Source organism: Mytilus californianus, unplaced genomic scaffold (genome assembly GCF_021869535.1).
Source record: "Mytilus californianus isolate M0D057914Y unplaced genomic scaffold, xbMytCali1.0.p SCAF_3, whole genome shotgun sequence".
Lineage (NCBI taxonomy): Eukaryota > Metazoa > Mollusca > Bivalvia > Mytilida > Mytilidae > Mytilus > Mytilus californianus.
The window spans coordinates 122,078,206-122,102,845 of record NW_026262679.1 but is presented as its reverse complement, the minus strand read 5'-3'; the positions used below and the strand labels follow the sequence as shown (position 1 = coordinate 122,102,845).

General features: G+C 30.5%; 1 protein-coding gene across 1 annotated transcript; it reads right to left on the bottom strand.

The window, feature by feature from the left end:
* Positions 1–249: 249 nt before the first annotated feature.
* Positions 250–23,926, bottom strand: LOC127736054 (ADP-ribosylation factor-like protein 15). The gene is made up of 5 exons (XM_052246554.1): positions 23,774–23,926; positions 6,906–7,050; positions 4,845–4,904; positions 3,073–3,281; positions 250–2,494 (listed from the first exon to the last, which is right to left on the bottom strand). Exons 1-5 carry the CDS (start codon positions 23,825–23,827, stop codon positions 2,303–2,305), a joined length of 660 nt encoding a protein of 219 aa, XP_052102514.1. The 5' UTR covers positions 23,828–23,926; the 3' UTR covers positions 250–2,302.
* Positions 23,927–24,640: the final 714 nt, after the last annotated feature.

Genomic DNA, 24,640 nt, shown 5'->3' with positions numbered 1-24,640 from the left:
TGCTGTTCAATTCGCACTTTTATGTCCTCTCTTTATTGATCTGTTGTTCAATACACATCCTCGTTTAGCCTCTCTTTTCAAATATAACATGCATAACATACCAGTTCTTGTAAGGCTAACATGTTAATAGTGTCTTTTACTTTTCTCACTTAAAAGCAGATAGATTTCATACTCGTCTCAATTCTTAAAAATTAGAATATATCAATGTATATTTGTAACAAGTGACATGGGTTAAAAAGAAGAGAAACGTTTAAACATTTATTACAACTTTTATTTTCTAATGAATTTCAAATAAATCTATACTTTCTATTTAGTATAATAAAACTAAAATTCAATTCTAATCTCTAACACATTTTACATTCAGTTTAAACACCACAAACAAAAAATTCAGATCTACTTTCTAAGCATTTTTTTTTCAATTCTCCTGTTTTAATAACAAACCATAATATACCATACAGTAACATGTAAATCCCAAGTATCCTCCATGTAAAGACATCTATTAATATCAGACAATCTGTTACCCTTCCAATCATTCTTATGGGGTTTCATATATGATAGAAGGGTTTGCACGTCAATGCCAGTAAAAATAATTATTAAACTATTTATATGAAAATACAAATGACAACTTAAACTTTACATTTTACTTTATTTGATTACAAAGTTATCAGTTGTTTAATTTTTGGATGCATGTGGAATGTTTGATCATCTGAGTCATGTGGGGAAAACACCTACATACTTAAATAAAGAAGTAAATTGTGGGGACTATTTTCGCATATCAATTTTTGCAAATATATTTGTCTATTTGAAGATTTTCCTACAAGCAAGCCATACTTACAGAACCTTCTGTTAAATAAGGTCTTTGGTCATCATGTCAAAGGACTAAAACTAGTTCAATATCATAAACTTCTATATAATAAGACTTATTCTAACAAATCACCATTCACCTTTTTTTAAAGTATGTTAGTAGATAAATATATTTTATAAACTAAAGACATTCATCAAAGAAATTCTCCAACAAATTCTTTACAGGAGTTCTCCATTTGTATTGATATGAAAAAAAACTTTAAAGCAGGTTCCTTGAAATTATAACATTACTCATTATAAAGTTACACAAAACTAATCTTTATACAATTAAGACAATCATAAAACATGTATTAATAAGTCATACTATATTAACTTATAATCAGCTGCCAGGGTACAAAATATTTAATAATAATATTCCTGTATAAGGCATTAGTAAACTTGATGGGTGGAAAATTTGAATTTGCAATAACTGACTATTACTTTAATGAATACTTGACAATTTATATAAGTACTTTTATATCTGAATGAAATAAAGCATTGAAATGGACATACTATCAATGAGCACAATCAATGCTATAAAAACTCTATCATATTACAAAGGGAGCATTCAAATTTAAAATTACATTTTTATGCTATAACCATGAAATTGACAAGTTAAATCAAGCTTTTTGCTGTTTTTTCCTATGCATTGGTGAAAAATTATCATGGAGGGCATGTGCAGTCATAGAAGTAGGATTTTATTGGAAAGAAACATAATTTTGGAAAGCCTCAAGATTGATTTCTATCAATCAAATTACATGATCTTATGAAACATCTTTGTAACGTTATTATTGACTGATATAAAAATATGACAGCAGTTTTGTACTATCACTATCTACTAAAGCTCCCTGAATGCAATGAAATGCATGATATTAAGCCTTTAAAAATTACACAAGTATATGTTGAATGATGAATGGAATATCAAAATAAATATAATTGAAATGTGTAATGTAAAAACATGAGATATGATCCTCTGAGATATAAAAAAATATAAATAAACTTGGACGGCAACTTAGGATTTAAAGCAATGTTTTACTCATTATCCATAATAATCATTTGTGTTGATAAACAAAAAACAATAACTTCAATTTACTTAACAATTATATTATATTTTAAACCTTCTCTCATGTTAATTTATTCTGTCAAAATGGATAAGCACTTTTCACAGGCAAGGGTTTTATTTTTATTTCCTTTAAAACAAGAGAGTGGAACCTGTATTTGTAAAACCAAAATAAACTGTACATAAAGCCAAAATGTGGTTTCTATTTAACCATAAAAACTGTTTATAATAATAAGAAAAAACTGTTAATAATAATAAGAAAAACAACAATTTTTTTTATTTAAAGAGTGTAACCAAATTAGTTTTTTATCGTTGATTGCAAATTATAATTAGGATTAAGGTGTATAATTAAAGGTTCAACAAAGTACAGAATAAAAAGTTTAAAATGATTGGGTCAAATCAAATCTTGCTGAATTCTCCATCTTGTTCTTCTGTCTTATCTTCTCTTTCTTCTTTTTCTTTCATTTCTAAAAGTAGTTTGTTGAAATCTTGAAAAGCTGCCATGATTTCCTCTTTATTTTTCATTGAACAAGTATGAATTATCCACTTACGAGCAGTTGATTGTAACCCAAGCTCCAATTCTTTTGTTATCTAAAAATCAAGTAATGTTGATTATTCATACAATAAAATTGAGATACATAAATGAAAAGTTTGAGAGACAGATTTGTGAAAGCAACTTTGCTTGTTTCTGACTACTAGGTGTTTTTTTCATCTGTATTATATTGTAATTTGATGATTTATCTGAATAAATACTGTTTCAATTAAAAGTTAACACCAATCAAATTATTTTTCTATGTCCCAACAATAAAAGGGTACAGGAGATAATACTTTTTATGTAAATGCCATGAATGAATGGATCAATTAACCATCAAATTTAAAAGCCATAATAAATCTGGGAGCTTTTAAATCTGGTGCCAAAAAAAATTGATTTAATGAACTTTGAAAATACTATGATCATCAATATGTTTTTTAGTCTCTTTTGATTCATAAAATTTATTAAATGATTGAAATTTACCCATGATTGGCAAAAAATGGGCAGAACTCTATACATCTAAAATATGTACTATTGATCAACAAAAATAAATGTTATATCTGAATTTTCTTCAAATGACATTTAAAATTTAAAAGATAATGGTTAAAACAGTCCCATAGTAAAATACTTCATGTACCTGTTCTTTACTTCTGGCGCCCTCTTTATCTTGTTGATTGCCCAGCACTAACAAAGGGAGACCATCCAACTCGGGGTCTGCTAAGGCTTTGTGTAGTTCTGCATTAGCAGTTTTCATACTCTCTTCACTACTAGCACTATCTATTACAAATATTACTGCCTGAGCTCCACAAAAATACTTGTTCCAGTACATTCTAACATTGTCACTACCTGCAATTGCATTAAATGTTGAAGTTAATTCAGATTTATATATGAGCATATAATGGTTTACTTTTACAAATTGTGTCTTGGATGGATACCAGATCTTCTTATATCTATATACAGCTCTTCTTTATTTTAAACAAGATGATCCTGTCTTTTAAATGTTGGAAGTAAATGAAAGATAATCTCATAAAAAAAACTGACATATTTTAATAGTGTTTCACTGTGTCCTATTGAGCAGTCAGGGGACTTATTGAAATAAGTGATTTTTAAATCACTTATTTAAGTAGCAAATTCAAAGTTTTGTCACAAATTGTGATTTTGTAGTTTTACCAAAATTTTAAACACATTAGGTTTAGATAATATTTTTTCATTAGTAAAATTGAAAAAAATGAACTTTTTGCTTCTTTTTAAGCAGCAAGGTTTATGCCTTTGATGCAATAATTTAGCTGCAAATTCTATTTTAGTTGAAAAAATGCTATAAAAATGGCTTTACATAATGAACTGATACTTTCTTAACAGATTTTTCCCAGCAGTGGGAGTATTTTTCCTGTAAAATTCAAGGTTTCATCTTATAGATTATGTAATAAAATTCTACTGTTCGCGATCAAAATTTCACTGTTCGGGGGGAGTTGAAATTAGTGGGGGTTATTAAAATAATGATACTTAAAGAAGTGATTTTTTGGAAGGAAATTGAGGTATGATACTTAAACAAGTGATTTTTATGTCATTATCCTAGATTTAGTACAAGGTCATCACCTGACATGACCTGGTCATCCTATCAACACAGATGTTGGTTCTGATAATCTTAGCAACATAATTAGTCCCTGGATCATTAGTATTCTATATTTAAAGCTACAATAAAATTAAATCACTTAGTCTAGTGATTAATTTGTACTACTTAAATAGGTGATTATTAAAGAAAGACAACTCTTACTTCCAACCTTTATGGACATAATGTTACTTGAATCAGTGATTTAGAAAATCACTCATTTAAGTAAGTCCCTTGACTGTTGAGAAGCATGGATCCTCTTTACTGACTTGACAATACTCATATCAATCATGTCAATAAAATGTGCAAATCAAGATATCATTTGAATAACATTCTGCTCAAGTTTTTCATAAGTTTGTCAGTTTTGTTTCATGGATATATGTTTTACATATATCTGATCATATTAAGGATTTTTTTTTGTAATTTGGAAAGTCAATGACGTTTTCCATTTTGAGTATTGTTCTTTTATTAACAAGCTTTATCTATATATAATAAACCCCAGTTCCCATTCCCAGAATAACTTTGCCAACCCTGTTGATTGTTGTTAACTTAACTTCCTGTTGCAAATAGTTTAAACATATTCATGACAAGACCTTCTTTTAACATCTTAATTCATAAGTATATCACAACAAGCAATCTTTTGGGGATTTCTTCAATAAGTTTGGAATTCTTAAACACTTTCCTATCAAAAATTAAAAAAAACAAGTGTAAAGTTTTCTGTTCAGAACTTACTCACTTTCCCCTTTAAATTTTAACATTTATTCAAAATTTCCTTGTATTTGAGGATATATTTTACCAACCTCCAAGTTCTTTGACATCTACAAAGCAGTCTCCAAACATTAAAGCTTTGATACTGAAACCTGTAATATAAGAAAAGTTTAATGATGTGTTTTTAAGATATAGATATCTAAAGATATGAAAAAGTACATATGTTTTAATTAAGAGTTCATAACTTTATGATCACAGATAACTGTTTTATGGCTTCACTCACCACACAAAAACTGACCTGTGTGCAAATACTTTGTACACAAACAGTGTCTTGACCCGATAGGTACATTTTTTGTACATCATAAAGGTGGCTCATTACGTATAATTGACAATTATACATTTCTCAATTCTTATATTATAGTATTATATGTCTCTGATTAAACCATGGCCAATATTATCTTTAATTATGACATAGTTCTTGCATGATAGTCGGGTTTCAAACTGTAGTATCTGTCTGTACATATCACATGACCCAGTTAGTTCACATAGAATATTCAAGTTTATTTACAATTAATTGCAATCTATTCTATTTTATAAATAAAATGCATGACTGTACCTTCAAACTGGATATCTATATCCATAATTAATGAATAACAGAAGTAATCTTGCAAATTTTATCCATAAACACATGTTAAATCTATTTATATCTACTTCCTGTCATTTAGGCGGGAAAATAGGGAGACTTAGTTGTTGACATTGAATATGGTTACTTATAGATCTATAGACCAAAGATAAATTTATAGATTTAGGAATTCTTTTAAATGGTTCATGGCAAATAAAGAATTAGATTTCAGTGCAGTATTAAGTCTGTATCTGTGTTTGATTATCACCAAAGACAAGAAAGGTTAATATTTAAATGAAATCTATAGCACAATGTTCTAAAATTTATGAAAAATTTCTTTTTATTAAAATCTAAGATAGAAACTGGTTCAAATAATAAAACAATATTTGCAATTGTTCTTGTTAATTTTATATCTTCTTATGACAGGAATCCTTTCACATACAACAACTTTCTTTCTAGAAACTAGAAAGTTTTTTAAATTGAACATTTTTGTTCTCTTTTGAATGATATTTTATTTTTATTGATTTTGGATTTTATAAAAGATTTAATTACTTTAAATTCAGATGAATATTTTATTATGAATCATAATTTATTTATTTTTAAAAAATATTAAAGTATACAAATGTTTTTTTGATTGACTTCTTTTTTTACCAATAATTTTCTGACTCAATGTCTACATAACACAGAACCACAGTATTAAAACATAACAAGAGACATAAAAACTACAGTAACTAGAAATAGAGCTAAGCAACGCGATGGGACACAACTGATTGTATGAAATATTTCACCTAGCTGTCCACACACGTTACCCTGGTGCTATCCAAAAATCCTGGGGAGAACACTGTGACATCTGTAAAGAGGATGTGATCCGGGGATACATACACACACAATATAATTTGGAAGAGTAAATAGAACTTTAAAAGTCAAGAATGTCTTTGAACATTGACTATTAAAGTGAGTTTGAAAAATTCAAGACCTTAAAATGTAATCTATGCAGCCCCTTCAATTTTTCCTTGCTTACTGCCTAAAAAGTTGTAATAGTTACAATAACCTGCCCTAAAACATAATTCAGGACGATAAAAATGTTCAATATGACAACAAAGTATCAGTGAAATATTTGTAACATACGGTCCATCATATACCTACATGGATGTATACAATAATTGACACCAATAAATTTGATGACTATGTTGTTCAATCTTGAAATGTAGGGCAGGCAAATGTGGCATTGTTTTGTACTAAAGAGACTAAACAGAAATTTACTCCAGATCACAGTGAACTAAATGAACCTTAATATTAAAATTGATCAAATATACATCATATGTGTGTAAATAGTATTTACCACATGACTAAGCATTTAGAATATAATGGTTAGTGCCTGGTTTATGGCCTTTTTTAAGAAAAATTGGAATACTCTGATTTTACACCATTGAATTGCAATTTCTGCATTAGAATACTACTAGTCAACTAACATATTGTCTAACATGTTAACACACCAGTAACAAATTACACTACACATGATATCACTTACCTACTGTTGGCCTAATACCATCTGCATTTTCTCCACTGAGTAAGGTGAGTATTGTACTCTTCCCAGAGTTAGCTAAACCAAGACATAACACAGAGAAGGTTGGTTTAGGGGCTGCAGGGGCCTTCCCACATATTCTTCTAAAAAACTGAAAAATACAAATATATACACTCAATAAGTATGATTAGCATATCAATATTTCAACAGCTAATTAAAAACATTTACAGATACAATCAGGACTTTTTAATTTGAAAATAATAAACTGACCTCTTCTGACATTGGGTTCCTTAGTTAGTGTGTAAATCAATAAAAAAAAAAAATAATTTGTGTTCATACACTTAACACGATCAAGAAACATATTAGTGTATATACACACAAAAGTTCATGTTGAAAACATAATCCAAATCACAAACTGATGAAATACAAGCAAATGTCACAGTATAACTTTAACATTTTGTTGAGTATGTTTTCAAAATTTACATGTCTGCAGTAAGTGTGTAAATAAATCTTATAATTCATTATACAATAGAGTTTATACATTTTTACCTCTAAATCTAGAATGTCAATGAGACTTTCTTTTCCACTGTCCATCTTTATAAAATAAGGAGATGTGGTATGATTGCCAATGAGACAATTTGCACATATACAAGTACTTTATATGATGTTTTATCAAAATCAAATCGATATCTTATTAATGTCACAGTTTTCAATACTTTCAATTATTTTCACACCTCTGTAGGATATTTTCCTATTATTTATCAAAAGGTCAAAAGTTTCTGATGGCCTTCGGCTGTTGTCTGCTCTATGGTCGAGTTGTTGTCTCTTTGACACATTCCCCATTTCCATTCTCAATTTTACATTTAAAATAGCTACAGAGGTCACAAAAACAGATACCGGAGGATTAACTTCCCACTTTTCAACTTATCATGAAATTAATATCTAAGAATTGCTATGCATGTTTTCAACCTTTTCTTAATATTTTGTTACCTTTCATGCTATTATAATATTATAGAGAACTGTAAACAACAAAATAGATCAGCAAATCAAGATCTACAAATAAGTCATTAATATGATCAAAATTTTCAATCCTCCCTTATACCAGAAATGGTCCTTGTATATAAATATTAGCTTATTTGGGGCATTTTTAGCTACTTCTTTAAAACAATCATACATGTGGATAAAGAGAAACTGGGAACAGCAAAAATGATCAGCAAGATACATGTAACATCTACAAAAAAGATCAATCATTGAAAATGTCAATTGACTCCTTATAGAATTTATTGACCTTAAATGATGTATTTTACCACAGTTTTGCTCTTATCTTCCAAATTATAAAATCATTATAGAGAGAAACAGTAAACAGCAAAAATGATCAGCAAGATAAGATCCACAAATAAATCATATGATAGAACATGTATATCTACTCTTTATAGGAGTTATTGTCCTTGAAACTTTTATCTTCATTATGTATTTTTGGCAATTATGTTGAAGGCAATAATAGATAGATGTAAGAATATACAGAGAAATTAGCAAAAATAATCAGTTAGATAAAATTTTCAAATAACCATACATAAGCAACTGCAATCAAGCTTTAAAAATGAAAATCAAAATGGGAGTTAGCTTCTAGCTTTCCATTGTCTATCTATATCCTTATACTTTGTTTGTGTCATCTAATAAAATCAATATCTTACAGATCTTTTATCGTTCAAACCACTGTAAGATGTTGCTTTAACCATGAAGTTACTTATATTTACCTCAATATTTTCTTACATGTTCGCTATGCCCGTATTGATATATTATTAAGTCAGGGATTTTGCTACCACAATTTTCTGAAAACCTTTATCATGGTTTGGAAGTTTGGTTAACCTAAGATATGATCAATATATACTTATTACTCCTTTGAATAACACTTTGTAGTAAGATCTTTGATATATTGTTTTGATTGGTTCCTAGTTTGATTTTATTTATAAATGTTTTATATACACAACTATATGTATTACTATCCAGTTATTAACACTTATGGCTCTACATCCTGTGTGGCTGTACCTGTAGAAAACTTGTTACAAACAGGATACCACATCCTAATTTTTATGCTAATGTTGTTTATGGAGCCAATAAATTTAGATACAATCTATCAAAACTTATTAATCATTTGAGAACTTGTGTTGTTGCACTATATAGGGCATAAATAAATAGTTGACCATGTAGGGTTCTCAAACTGCTTATGGTATTTTTACACAAAATCCATTGGGTGTGTAATGACAGACATTTTATTCTGTGAAAAGATGGTCTATTTATAAGTTGAATTTTGGCTCTGACTTTGATATACAATGTACCATTTTTCTTTAATGTTTTTAATTCCATAGTTCCTTTAGTTACACTTATCTTAAAATTAGTTAACTTTTAAATAAAGATTCAATAGTGACTAGTATTAATTTCATTTAATGAAACAAAGCCTTGTGTGTATCGGTTAGTCTATGGAAAGGTATATACTATGAAATTCAGAGCAAGGGCTTGCCCCAAGCACTTAATTTCATAGTATATACCTTTCCAATTGACTATCCAATTTAGCACATATTTACAACTTTAGTAATCTTTTAAAGTAATCTTTTAATTGGTCTATTGATAGTTTATTTTGGCTGAAAACTTGTTTCACAAGTGTTCATAAAACAGAGTTCATTAACTATGTTTTCTTAATTTACTCACTAGTATCAAAGTTATCATATTTGTTCAATTTGTGACAGTGATTTACCAGATCATGGGTTTATAAATGCAGTAAACATGAATTGGTAAAATAACAGTTTATAAGTCAGTCACACAAAAAAATGTGATTTCAAAAGGCTCTTGACTCCAGATTGAAAAGATGGTACCTGCTGATGTAAGTATGTATATTGATATAAAGTGGTGTCTTACTACATGTATTTCATTATATGGTAAGATGATATAATAAATTGACCAAAAAACAGGCTTACATAATTAAATTGCAGTGGGAGCTTTACATGTTTTAAAATTTTCTTCAATTACACAGTAAAACTAAAGCTATAATAAATTTGAAAAATACAGATATATGTGCCCATAAATAGTCTAGCGAATAGGCATAAAAAGCAACTATTAATAGATAAAAGATTATAATTTTTTTGTATTTCAAAGTAAAAACTAATAGCTTTGTCAGATTATAGGTAAAGGTGGCACATCCCCTTCAGACATTATCACAGTTTTTCAATTCATAATGAAACAGACCAAGTTCCTTAGAAAGTAAAAAACATCATCATCAAGTTGCCTTGATGTCCGTTCACAAGGTTTCATAGTACAAGTACATACTTTTTGTGTACAAAGTAATTGCATGAATGATAACTTACCACAATTATGAGATAGTGTTGTCCTCTAATCAAGGTATTAAGGACCATATTTAATTTGTTATTCTTTACTTAAATGATAGAAACTTGCAATTGTCAAAACCAAAGATTTTAATATCTTGATTACAACGCAATACACGGAAAAATATGTACTATGAAACTTAGAAGGCAAATTCAAGCAATTTGATTGGACGAGAAGTTGTAAGTATGTGCTAAATATAATTAATCTATGGTTACTGTCTAAATTCGTACGTATGGAAAATTAACTCATGTGTGAAAACAAAAGGTGATAAATTAATTATCAGCATGCTTCACGTGTGAATTTTTTATTTTTATTTTGATAATCCGTATGCTGCAGGTGTAAAACAATAATTCATTTAATCATCCGCATGTGAACTTTGATTTAAGTACATATTCTTTGTATAATATTTAGATTACTTAATTACAAGCCATTTACATACGTGTCATGTGTTAGGAATATATACAAATGTACATACATGTATGTATATACGTATAAAAATAAAGAGATGTGGTAAGTTATCATTCATCCAAGAGCTTGCAGCAAAAAACAACAACAACACACAAACAGACTTAATTATAATGGACTTTGCCAAAGCATTTGACAAAGTCCCTCATAAAAGACTTCTCTATAAACTGAACTACTATGGTATTCAAAATGAAACACTAAACTGGGTCTCTCTGCCTTCTTAAATGACAGAACACAAACAGTTGTCCTGGATGGAGAGTCATCTGACCTGGCTCCAGTCACCTCAGGTGTCCCTCAAGGCACAGTTCTGGGCCCAGTATTATTCTTGGTATACATCAACGACCTACCAGAATACTTACAATCCAGTAAGCTCAGACTGTTTGCCGATGACAGTATCATCTACAAAACCATCAAATCTCAAAGTAACTGTGATGAATTCCAGTTAGATTTAGATGCAGCTGCTAGGTGGGAACAAGACTGGTTGATGGCTTTCCATTCAGACAAATGCACAGTCCTCACAGTATCACAAAAGAAAAAACAGTTTAAACATGACTATGTCCTTCACAATCACAAACTTGAACTAGTCTCTTCAGCTTAATATCTGGGCATTACACTACAAGCAAACTTAAAATGGTCAAAACATACAGACAACATCATAGCTAATGGAAACAAATCTTTGGGCTTCTTAAAAAGAAATTTAAAAACATCATGTCAGAACATCAAAACCCAGGCATATCTGGCACTGTTCGTCCTAAGCTTGAATATTCATGTTCAGTATGGGACCCTCACACAGCTGAACAAAACTCTAAAATTGAGATGGTCCAAAGACGAGCTGCCAGATATGTCTGTAACAGGTACCATAACATCAGTAGTCCTACAGACATGATAAACTCACTAAACTGGCCCACGCTACAAGAAAGAAGACTACGCACAAGATTGATAATGTTCTACAAAATAGTCCATCAAATCGTAGTAATCCCATCTGCCATTATCATACCATCAGACAGTAGAACCCGCAAAAACCATAGTTTCACTTTCAGACACATTTCTACTAAAAAAGATACATATAAATTTTCATTTTTTTCCGTACACCATTACTCAGTGGAATTTACTACCAGTCCACACAGTCGCTGTAACCACAGTCGACACTTTCAGAGAACAGCTTACACCAACTGTTCTCCACAAATTCATTTAACTCATTATTAGCCTATGTACATAGTTTTAATCACACTTTAAAATTCTTACGCACTCCAAATTCATTTTCAATTATTTTTGTGTTTTTGTAAATATATATATAGGCCACGCTGCGCAAAATAGTATATAATCTTCAGATAATGAAGGACTACTGAAAACCGAAAGAAGAAGAACCGTATGATGGCCAATGAGGCAACTATCCACCAAAGTTCAAATGAAGTGGATGTAAGCAAGTAACATGTATGTACATGTATGTAACACTTTGAAACATGTCACCCTTGCCAAAACATGTCCATTTCACTCAAAGGTGTCTCTAAAATTCTATATCTTTCAAACATGTCAGACAATTTATATTTGCCCAAACATGTCCACTCGATGCCAAAATGTGTAAAAAAATTAAGAGCTGAATTTGCCTCATTGATGTCAGTAAGATTGTGTGTCCTCTAATATTAAGTTTGGTTCATACTGCAACATACACTACAATTTATACCTGGTATAAACTGTAGTGTATGGTAACCACATTGTATTTAATAACAGATGAATTTTCACTTCCCATCCTTGTTTTTGCAATTAATTGAAAATTCAAGGAAAATATACTAATAAAGGATTTTTCCACCCTAGAGTAATGAAAAACTTGCAATGTGCTTCAATGTATCCCAAATCTAGCAATGTGGACACCTACCATTGTAATGAAGGATCGAGATACACATGACAATTGCACAAATCCTATATATTGTGATTGCCATGTTCAGCAGTGGTTATAATTACTGTAGGAAAAGAGAGGTAATTCAGAAAGACAAGGGCTCAAGAAGTTTTTTTTAGCACCTTTAACTAACCAATAGAATTTAAATTTAAAACTAATTTAAACTTTTTAAATTTCAAATTTTACTTGTAAATATAATCAGTTCTTACTTAACTTTTTCTTACACCTCAGCACATTATGATTACTTAATTTTATGGTTTAAAACAGTAATGACTATCCTATGCATTATTAATAATATTGCCTTTATTCATTTATTTGTACATAAGTTTATATGTTCCCTTATGTTTTAAGGTGTTTATAGTTGCTACAATTATACCATATGGGTAATGCTATACAATTAATGGAGGAACATACAAGAAACTGAACTGAACTGAACAAGAAGTAAAACAATGTTTCATCGGCAATCATACCAAATATCTTGTTTGGTATTTTCTCAACAATTACTTGACAAAAGCATAATTTATACTTTAGATACATGTTTATCAAAGAAATGATAATTAACAATTAACAGTGTCTTCCCTAGAAAATTTTTCATGCATGGTGGGTCCATGGAAGATTTGCAACGCGGCGCGCAATGATTCTTTTTCAGAATTAGTGACACTACATAATTTATATGTTTAAAGCCATATACCAATCTAATTGTTTTATTATAGGTAAGTATTGGAACTTTAAAGTATTTATTACAGATGAGAGGAATTAATGAAAGACCTTATAAACAATAATAAAAATAATCCAGTCTGCACTAGTTATTTACAAATTAATGTCATGTACACATTATTTTGTTGATATCTTTCTCCGTTTCAACTTTCCAAAGTTCACCACACATTTTTCAAAATCAAAATCTTCCTCCTTTGGTCCTTCAATTGATATATGCATTAAGCAATTCAGCACTTTTTGGCATAGTCTGTTTCTCAAAGGTGTTTTAACTCTGTTTAAACATGAATAAAATGCTTCGCTGGGCGCAGCTTGATACGACCGCAGAGGTCGAACCCTGAACAGTTGGGGCAAGTATGGACACAACATTCAAGCTTGATACAGCTCTGAATTTGGATTGTGATTAAATATTTGACACAGCATAGGTTTTTGACACAGAAAGAATGTGGCCTAAGAATTTGATTTTTTTTAATTTACCTATTATGGTCCAATGTCCAAAATTAAAATACATGGTTAGATTCAGCATATCAAAGAACCCCATATATTCAATTTTTGTTGAAATCAAACAAAGTTTAATTTTGGACCCCAACTTGGACAAACTTGAAAACTGGGCCCATAATCAAAAATCTAAACACATGTTTAGATTCAGCATATGAAAGAACCCCAAGACTTCAATTTTTGTTAAAATCAAACTAAGTTTAATTTTGGACCCTTTGGACCTTAGTGTAGACCAGTTTAAAAAACGGGACCCAAAATTAAAATCTAAATACACGGTTAGATTTGGAATATCAAAGAACCCCAATAATTCAATTTTTGATGACATCAAACAAAGTTTAATTTTGGACCCTTTTGACCTCAATATGAACTAATTTGATAGCAGGGCCCACAAATAAAAAATCTAAATACATGGTTAGATTCAGAATATCAAAGAACCCCATATATTCAATTTTTGTTGAAATCAAAAAAAGTTTAATTTTGGACCCCAACTTGGACCAACTTGAAAACTGGGCCCATAATCAAAAATCATCTAAACACATGTTTAGATTCAGCATATCAAAGAACCCCAAGATTTCAATTTTTGTTAAAATCAAACTTAGTTTAATTTTGGACCATTTGGACCTTAATGTAGGCCAATTTAAGAAACGGAACCCAAAATTAAAAATCTAAAAACACGGTTAGATTTGGCATATCAAAGAACCCCAATAATTCAATTTTTGATAAAATCAAACAAAGTTTAATTTTGGACCCTTTTGACCTCAATATGAACCAATTTGATTGCGGGGCCCACAAATAAAAAATCTAAATACATGGTTAGATTCAGCATATCAAAGAACCCCATATATTCAATTTTTGTTGAAATCAAACAAAATTTAATTTTGGACCCCAATTTGGACCAACTTGAAAACTGGGCCAAAAATCTAAAATCTAAATACATGTTTAGATTCAGCATATCAAAGAACCCCATATATTCAATTTTTGTTGAAATCAAACTAAGTTTAATTTTGGACCCTTTGGACCTTAATGTAGACCAATTTAAAAAACAGGACCCAAAATTAAAAATCTAAATACACGGTTAGATTTGGCATATCAAAGAACCCCAATAATTCAATTTTTGATGAAATCAAACAAAGTTTAATTTTGGACCCTTTTGACCTCAATATGAACCAACTTGATAGCGGGGCCCACCAAAAAAAAATCGAAAAAATCCAAATACATGGTTAGATTCAACATATCAAAGAACCCCATTTATTCAATTTTTGTTGAAATCAAACAAAGTTTAATTTTGGACCCCAATTTGGACCAACTTGAAAACGGGGCCAAAAATCAAAAATCTAAATACATGTTTAGATTCAGCATATCAAAGAACCCCATATATTCAATTTTTTGTTAAAATCAAACAAAGTTTAATTTTGGACCCTTTGGACCTTAATGTAGACCAATTTGAAAACTGGACCCAAAGTTAAAAATCTAAATACACGGTTAGATTCGGCATAACAAATAAATAAATGAGGTCAAAGATTTTACAAATCTAATGCGCCATACTGTGCAATTAAAGATTACTTCTTGAAATTTTTCAATATTTGAAATTTGAAAAAAAAAAATAATATTTGAAGAATAATTCTTTTTAATTTCTGAAATCTGAAATGAGAAAAAATTGACCCCCCCACAATTTCTTTTTACTCCCCCCCCCCCCCCTTTTTTTCCCCCAAAAAATTCTTTCCCTCAGGATATGGTCATAATCTCAATTCAAATTTCCAATGGAGTTTGCAACCATAATTACCCATTTAAATTTACCATAGTGCTAACTTGATCTATTCTATAATAGAATTTAAAATATAGTGTCAAATCTATATATGGTTTTTTTTGGTAAAAAAAAAAGATGCAACATTTGCAGATATTTTTACTGGTCTTCCTTTATAAATATGCATTTCTTTAAACATAATTTAAAAGCAGTGTAAGGGAAGTAACCAAAACGTTGTATTTGGTTTACCTCCCTTAAACTGTTTTAAATTGTCTTAATTGTTCATTAACCATTACTTTATACATAATTTAAAAGCAGTGTAAGGGAGGTAATTTAAATGATGTATTTGATTTATCTCCCTTACACTGCTTTAAATTATGTTTTGTACTAAAGTATTTGTCCATTAACCAGGACAACCTTGTTTTTCCCCCTTTTTTGCCCCTAATTCCTAAACGGTTTGAGCCATAACCCCCCAAAGTAAATCCTAACCATCCCTTTGTGGTATGGAAACTTGTAGTATAATTTCAGAGAGATCCATACACCATTCCACAGTTATTGTCTGGAAACTAGAAAATGCTTATTTTTGGCCCCTTTTTGGCCCCTAATTCCTTAACTGTTGGTACCATAACACCCAAAAACAATCCCAACCTTCCTTTTGTGGTATTGAACCTTATGGTAAAATTTCATAGAGATCCATTCACATTAACTAAAGTTAAGAGTGCGAAAACAAATGTGTCTTCGGACGATGACGCCGACGACGACGCCAACGTCATACCAATATACGACCACAAATTTTTTTTGCTGTCGTATAAAAACACCTTTCACAATCAGCTGTTGAAACTGGCAAAACAAGACCAATTGCTGCATACTTAGACAGACATGGATACAAAGTTCTAAGACTGGCAACTTTGTTCATTTCATTGTCTGCCAAAATATCATGTCTTTACATTCTTTCACTAACAGTGTCCTCAATTTGCTGATTTCTGCAGCAACAGCAAGTTGTTAAATAAAACTTTGAATGTCATCATTGCTTCACAGAGATTTTACAGGGAACAATAAAAAAAAAGTTTATTTGTGTTAGGGACGACATCAAAAGTTCAATGTAGGATAAAAAAAACTTAATTCACATAGTTTTTCACTGACCCCCCCCCCCTCTCTCTTAACTTACTTTGGGAAAAATTGATTGACCAATATAATAATAATAATAATAATAATAGTAATAATAAATTCTTTATTTAAAGAGGGTAAACTCAGTTAGTTACAATAAACTAATCTTCCCTGAGGCCCTCACATACAAATTACAATACAATCAAAAACAGATATTTACACATGATTAATTTACAGTCAAGTAGTTCAATGTAATATTATTAACATGATAAGATATAAAGCTGTTCAAGATGTACATGTAGTCAAAAAATCAAATAAAAATTAAAAAAATATACAAATACATTGTAGAAAACATAATCTTATCAGGACTGTGTTAAGTACTTCTTGATACTTTGTTTAAAAGTATAAGTGTTTTGAGCTTTACGCATTTTGTGTGGTAGTCCATTCCATAACACTGATCCAGAATAAACAAAAGATTTCTTAAATAGCTCAGCTTTTGGCTTAGGAACTATCAGATTACCTGGAGTGACACCTCTCAAGGAGTAAGGATTATTATCTGATTTCAGTTTAAACTTTTGAACTAGGTACATTGGTGCTTCCTTACGCATACATTTATATAGAAGTAAATATTTGTGGTATTTGATTCTATTGTCAACTGTCATCCACCCAAGTTCTTTAAATAAGGGGGCTGAGGAGGACAAAGGATCTGCATCTAGAATTAATCTTGCTGCCCTTTTTTGGAGTTTTAAAATTCTTGTTATCCCTTCATTTTTACATTCACCCCAAATAATACAGCAGTAGTCAATTAGGGGCAGAATATACCCATTGTAATATGTTTTCCTAGCATTTATATCTAAAAATTTCTTTATTTTAGAAAGAAGGTATATTCTGGATGATATATTAGCACAAACTTGGTCAATTTGATTTCTACAGTTAAGTGTGCTGTCAATTTTAATACCTAATAATTTTTCACATGAAGAATTTTGTAATACTTTTGAATTTATTATCAAGTTTGGTTGATAAGTCTGAATTGATAGTTTCTGCTTTGTTCCAGTAACCAAACATTTTGTTCTATTTGCATTAATGAACATGTTATATAATATGGATATATATGTAATATCGATTTTGGATAATCAAAACTTGCAGCAATTTTAACCCCCACCCCCAAACTATTTGATTTAAGTTTTTTTTTATCCTACATTGATCTTTTGATGTCGTCCCTTAATTACAGATGTCAATGAAGAATACCTGACATACGGATGACATATTTGGCAATTACCTGTTTGGAAGCTAACTGACATTTTATTTCATGACAATTAACTTTTTTTTTAAATACATTCCTGTCCGATTTATTTATAACGATTCATAATTGTAAAAATACTATCTTGCCGAAGTGAAAAAAAAAATATTTAGCCCCACTTGTGTAAAAAAAGGCAAATAAATCCTCTATGTGACCCATTGAATTAAAGATAGAACAACACTAGTTTATTAAAAACAATATTTTGCGCAAATAACTACATATGTTTTGAAAGTTTTTCCATCATTTCATAAGGTAGCAATAAACAGTGAGGAAAAAATGTTTAAATTATCCCTCATAAATTTTACCATCCCCTTTTCATTGCCTTCTTGCAATATTAAGCTTACTGTTTGTGTCATATATGTGCATATATATGTAATCAGAATCTTCCATAGATTTCATATCCAGTATATAAAATGGTAAAATATAATTTTTTTTTGGTGTAAACATGGCAACAATCTGCATTTTTTTGTTATAAAATATAGCAAAAAGGGGGGAAAAGATGTCACATATTTCCCCAAAATTTGACCAAAAAGTAGAATTTCAATCACTTCAAGTAATACCTTTTCTGAAACTGTTTACATATATCTTTCAATAAATCCAATGAAAATCATATGTCTTTCGTCTCATTTTTTTGTAAAATTGCGTCAAAAACTTCGTGTAGAAAAAAAGTGTTTGTAAACATTACATTAATTTCTGGACCGATGACCGGTCTAGCTATGAAAATACGGAGATTCAAACAGAAAATAGCCCAAAAAAAATGTGAAAAATAATCTTGATGATCTTATAAACCACCTTTGAAGGCTAAATTAGTACTCAGCTGTCTAAAAATGAATTTTATTACACAATAACTTTCATATTTGAAAAATCCACCGGGGCCAAAATGCGAAACCATACTCCTAACTGTGTATTGCTACCTAAGGCACGTCTTTTTCTTGGCCCGGTTGTGGTGATGTGTATTCTTTGATATAATCAATCAACCACAACTAATCTAAAAATAACTGATTGTTGTGACCAATCAAAAAATAGTTCATCGATGTAAATATACATTGATATAGCTGATGAAAAATCTGCGAAACTTTATTTAAAAAAAGTTTTGTTCATTCTCGATGAAATTACGTTAGTTTTATTTTATGATACCAGAGACTATACCAAATTTTAAATTTCTACTTTTAAAGATCACAGTAAAATAGCGATGTCAGCTAACTGGCAACTTCTATTATGTAACCGAAGTCTCGATGTGCAAATGTATAACCAACTAATCAAGAAGGTTGTAAAATCCCGGTACGCGCGACGGGATGCATCCAATTATCATTCGGATGAGTTTAAAACACCTGTGGAGTGTTGTTACTTGTCACTTCACTTTCAAAATATCGATAATAAATATTTTACACAGTTATAATTTTCACACATAGCGGGATGCATTGCGGCAATGATGAAAGCATGGCGGTCGAAATTTATGTGTAGCGGTATCGCAATGCTTGAATAGCTTAGGGAAAACACTGATTAACAAATGATCAGAGGGATCATTATTAATATTATGATAAGAACGAAGACATATACATATATAAAATTGAGAATGGAAATGGGGAATGTGTCAAAGAGACAACAACCCGACCATAGAACAGACAACAGCAGAAGGTCACCAACAGGTCTTCAATGCAGCGAGAAATTCCCGCACCCGGAGGCGTCCTTCAGCTGGCCCCTAAACAAATATATATACTAGTTCAGTGATAATGAACGCCATACTAAACTCCAAATTGTACACAAGAAACTAAAATTAAAAATAATACAAGACTAACAAAGGCTAGAGGCTCCTGACTTGGGACAGGCGCAAAAATGCGGCGGGGTTAAACATGTTTATGAGATCTCAACCCTCCCCCTATACCTCTAGCCAATGTAGAAAAGTAAACGCATAACAATACGCACATTAAAATTCAGTTCAAGAGAAGTCCGAGTCTGATGTCAGAAGATGTAACCAAAGAAAATAAACAAAATGACAATAATACATAAATAACAACAGACTACTAGCAGTTAACTGACATGCCAGCTCCAGACTTCAATTAAACTGATTGAAAGATTATGTCTTCATCATATGAATATCAGGCACAATCCTTCCCGTTAGGGGTTTAGTATCATACCATCATAACATATATGAGAAGAACATAACCCGTGTCATGCCAACAACTGGTTTTTAAATAAATGTGTTTAGTGCCGATGCAAAGACCCTATAAGTGAATCAATATTAACGCCAAAATATGCAATCTTTAATGACCTGACAACAGTATCGTAACTATATCCCTTCTTGATAAGTCTATTTAAAGGTTTTGTTAGTTTCAGAGGTGAATACTGACATTTTTGTGCTTTATAAAGAATATTTCCATAAAAAATTGGATGTGAAATACCTGAACGTATAAGAAGTCTGCATGTTGAGCTATATTTACGAATGATGTCCTTATACCGATGATAAAATTTAGTAAATGTTTTGACTAGTTTGTGATATCGAAAACCCTGGTGTAATAATTTTTCAGTAATACATAAATTTCTCTCGTTAAAATCTAAAACATTGTTACATACACGAGCGAATCGTACAAGTTGAGATATATAAACACCGTAAGATGGTGACAAGGGAACGTCACCATCTAAAAATGGATAATTAACGATAGGAAATGAAAAATCATCTCTTTTATCATATATTTTAGTATTAAGCTTTCCGTTAATGATATAGATATCAAGATCGAGGAAAGGGCAGTGGTCATTTTTAGTATTAGCTTTATTTAAAGTAAGTTCAACAGGATAAATTTCTTTAGTATACATACTGAAGTCGTCATTATTGAGAGCCAAAATATCATCCAAATATCTAAAAGTATTATTAAATTTGTGTATCAGATGTTGTTTCGATGGGTCTTTACTGATTTTTGTCATAAATTGTAACTCATAGCAATACAAAAAAAGGTCCGCAATAAGTGGTGCACAGTTAGTCCCCATTGGAATTCCGATAACCTGACGATATACGGAATCTCCAAAGCGAACAAAAATGTTATCTAGTAAAAATTCAAGGGCATATATAGTATCAAAGCATGTCCAATTGACATAGTTTTTTTGTTTATTGCTACTAAAAAATGACCTAAAAGAGTTTGAACATATATATTCACATTCTGACTTTTTAAATGCCCATTTAATTAGGCGTGTGAATTTTTTCTTAATGAGAATGTGAGGCAATGTGGTATATAGGGTAGAAAAATCAAAACTTTGAACAGATTCAAAATCACCAATATATGCATGCAATTTATCAAGTACTTCCAACGAGTTCTTGACACTCCAAAAGTAATTAATTCCACTATTTTCGAAGGCCTTATTTGAACAATTTATTATCAGGTTTTTGATTGTACCAAGTGTACTGGTAAGAAGAATAGACAATTTAGTAGTGGAACAATGGCTTGAAGACGAAATGAATCTATATTTGTAAGGTATTTTGTGTAGCTTCGGAAGCCAATACATAGTTGGGACTTTCATTGTATTTGGTTCTGCTTGTAAAGCGGTAGCTAAAAGTTTATGTTTGTTACAGATGTCGTTTTCTGAAAATGGAGTCAGTTGGAATGTTGGTGAATTGGTGATTTCTTTTTTCAGAACCTCAATGTAAAATTTACGTCAAACAATAATAATATTATTAGCAGCTTTATCGGCCGGGACAAAAACAAATTCCTTGGCTAGTTCTTTTAGTTTATGTTTGATACGAGAAATAGGTTTATTGTGGTTATTGTTAAGAGTAAAATGTTCTTTAAAATGTTGAATACGTATATCAACTATGTTCATTACTGATTTAAAAAAAGAGTCCAAAGATTTTTTGTCAGCTTTTTCCCGTTTTATCCATTTCAAACAGTAAGTATGGAGTGAGTCGTGGATGATATTACGACACTCATTCCAATTAATAATTGACGGGGGACGATATTTAGGTCCTTTACTGAGGAATGATTTTAACTCTCGGTCTTGAACGATGTTAAGATCTCCTGTTATAACATGGGAAATGGGTCCATAAATGTATTCGGAATTACTGCAATTACATGAAGTAGGTGTATTTTCACTGATATTAACATCTTTACACAATTGGCTATAATTAAACACAAATTTCCGGGTAGATTTCTTGTAAATATAACAAATAAGAGGGAGCTCAGTATTATCAAAATATCCCGGAATTTGTTCTTTAACAGAATGGTCGTTAAAAATACCGGCAATATTTACAAAATCAAAACCTTTATTGACATACTTAATTTTAATAAACTGTTTTTTATGATCTTCAGGGCGATCAATTTTAGGAAACAGTTTAGAATAACAATATGCCATTATAATTTGAACGATTTCATACTTAGGACTGCTATATGAAATTGTGTTGCAATCCTCTAAAATTTTATTTAACTTATTAACCGGTAATGAACAGAGCTTTGTTAACAGATAATGTCTGCCGTTGTTTTTTGAAATAGAAATTAGGTCCGAAATATTGGTATGATTGGTCCGAAATTTTCTTTGATTGCGATTTTTTCTACGACCATGAGAACGGTTTTTACGAACAGTTTTAGAAACTATATCCAAAATGTTAACAGAATCGGTTCTTGATATATTACCAATTCCCATGATATTATCATTAAGACCAAGAGGGTAGACTGTCTGTAATTTTTTAATCCAATTTAATTCAATTATTTTCCGCGATCGTACAAACTTTGAATGAGATTCACCAGGCTGCTTATTTACTACTTCTAAAGGTTGAACTGCTAAATATTTAAAAGGATGATTGTGCTTCTTAAGGTGTTGATAAATGATACTTTTGAATTTATTTGGTCTTTTAAAACGATACAGATATATATCTCAGATAAAAACAACAAGCTTCTTCACTTTTTAAATAACTATTATATCTTTTTTGGAATATTAAAAACTTCATATCTTATTAATAATCACCATTTTACGAATATTCTTTTACATGTACATGTAACATTCATTAATTACATGTAATGCACATTTTTATCAAGGTAAATAAATTTATGATTAAAATGTATTATTCCAATTGATTCTTAATATCTTTTTCTAGAAACAATTATATTTTCCTCTCTTTAAAACAATAGAAACCATGGCCGAAATGACTTTACAAAGTATGGCCGAACTTGCAGTATTGCGGAGGCGAATGTGTTTGAACTGGCAGTGTGGCCGAAACGTCCTGCATTGCTTTTTATGAATTAAATTTCCCAGCATCTATTACATATTTTTATTTATTTAAAGGAGTCTTTGGCATGATCACTGTTTATCTGTTATTTTCTTGCCTCATGGTCTGAATGAAATGATGATGAAATTGAAAAATAATACACTATGATTTTGTTTTCATTTGTTATTTTGAATTTCATATTTGCTGGTTTTACAATCAATGTACAACCCCCAAAAATGTAAAAGGGGAAATTTCAGCATACAAATGTTAAAAATAGAAAGAGATTGCAGATGCCTAAGTTATAGGACTATGGTCATATCATGTGGTAACTTTAGAACTATACACCGTATATACATGATATATGGGTTGGGACCTATTCCAAGTAATTATGTCTTGAATGGCTATTTTTCTTTTTTTTTTTCTTTGACGCCGTCGTAGGAAGGCGTCACAGAAAAAAAGCCTTTCAAGACGTTAATTATTTGGAATATAGTTGGACCCCAAAATGTAAAACTAAAGTCAAAGAAGACCTGAACAAAACCTGTAAAACAGTTGCTTTCTGGTAAGGATATTTACGTACAGTGTAAAGACCTATTCTTAGGAAAGCAAAGTATAGTTGCATGCTTTCGCACATTCTTCTTTTTTGCAAATAAAAAGATAAGATGATGTATGTTCTAACTTAGTTGTCTTTACATTCTCCTTGGAATTTAACCGGACATTCTTTGTGCATTATAAAATTGAAATCATTTCCGGACTAGACTACCTATACGGGCTCAATTTCCGAAGCAAGGTTGTCGGCTCTCCGAACTTTCCCGAAGTGCTGCGTTTTTGATTGCCGAGTTTATGAGCTTCGGTCCTTGCTTGGAAGTTGATACGGTCCGGCACTAGTTTAAAAAAAGAGGGACGAAAGATACCAGAGGGACAGTCAAACTCACAGATCGAAAACAAACTGACAATGCCATGGCCAAAAATAAAAAGACAAACAGACAAATAACTGTGACAATTAAATGTTTGAAGTTCTTAAGAGTGTAGCGAAGTAGCAAAGTAGTAAAGTTAGCAACAATATAGCTAACTAGCTAATCTTCCATGAATCCATCAAATAAGACATATATTTAAAATAAATAAATATATATTGAACAAATCTACACTATATACGGTTTGTGGAATCTGAAAGTCAATGTTTCAATGGTTGGCTTGTCAGTTATGCAGGGAAACTGTATACTTACAATTTATTATGTCCAAAGTTTTAAGAATGATGTGTATACAAATCCATTTCGTATAGATTATATACGCTGTATATTGTTTGATGTTATACTTGACAGATACTTCATATCAAGCATATTGACAATAAGATTTGATTTAAATTTGAATACTTTTCTTTAAAAACTGCCAGGTTAGTAAAGAATTTTATCGAGATTAAGGTTGAATAGAATCAATTAAAAGTTCA

Coding starts and splice junctions, on each gene's coding strand:
- LOC127736054 (XM_052246554.1), bottom strand. CDS start 23,827: ATGTGCGAAAGCATGCAACTATACTTTGCTTTCCTAAGAATAGGTCTT. Junction 4,905..6,905: donor TGGTATTAGGCCAACAGTAG/GTAAGTGATATC, acceptor CTTATATTACAG/GTTTCAGTATCAAAGCTTTA. Junction 3,282..4,844: donor AGATGTCAAAGAACTTGGAG/GTTGGTAAAATA, acceptor ATGCAATTGCAG/GTAGTGACAATGTTAGAATG.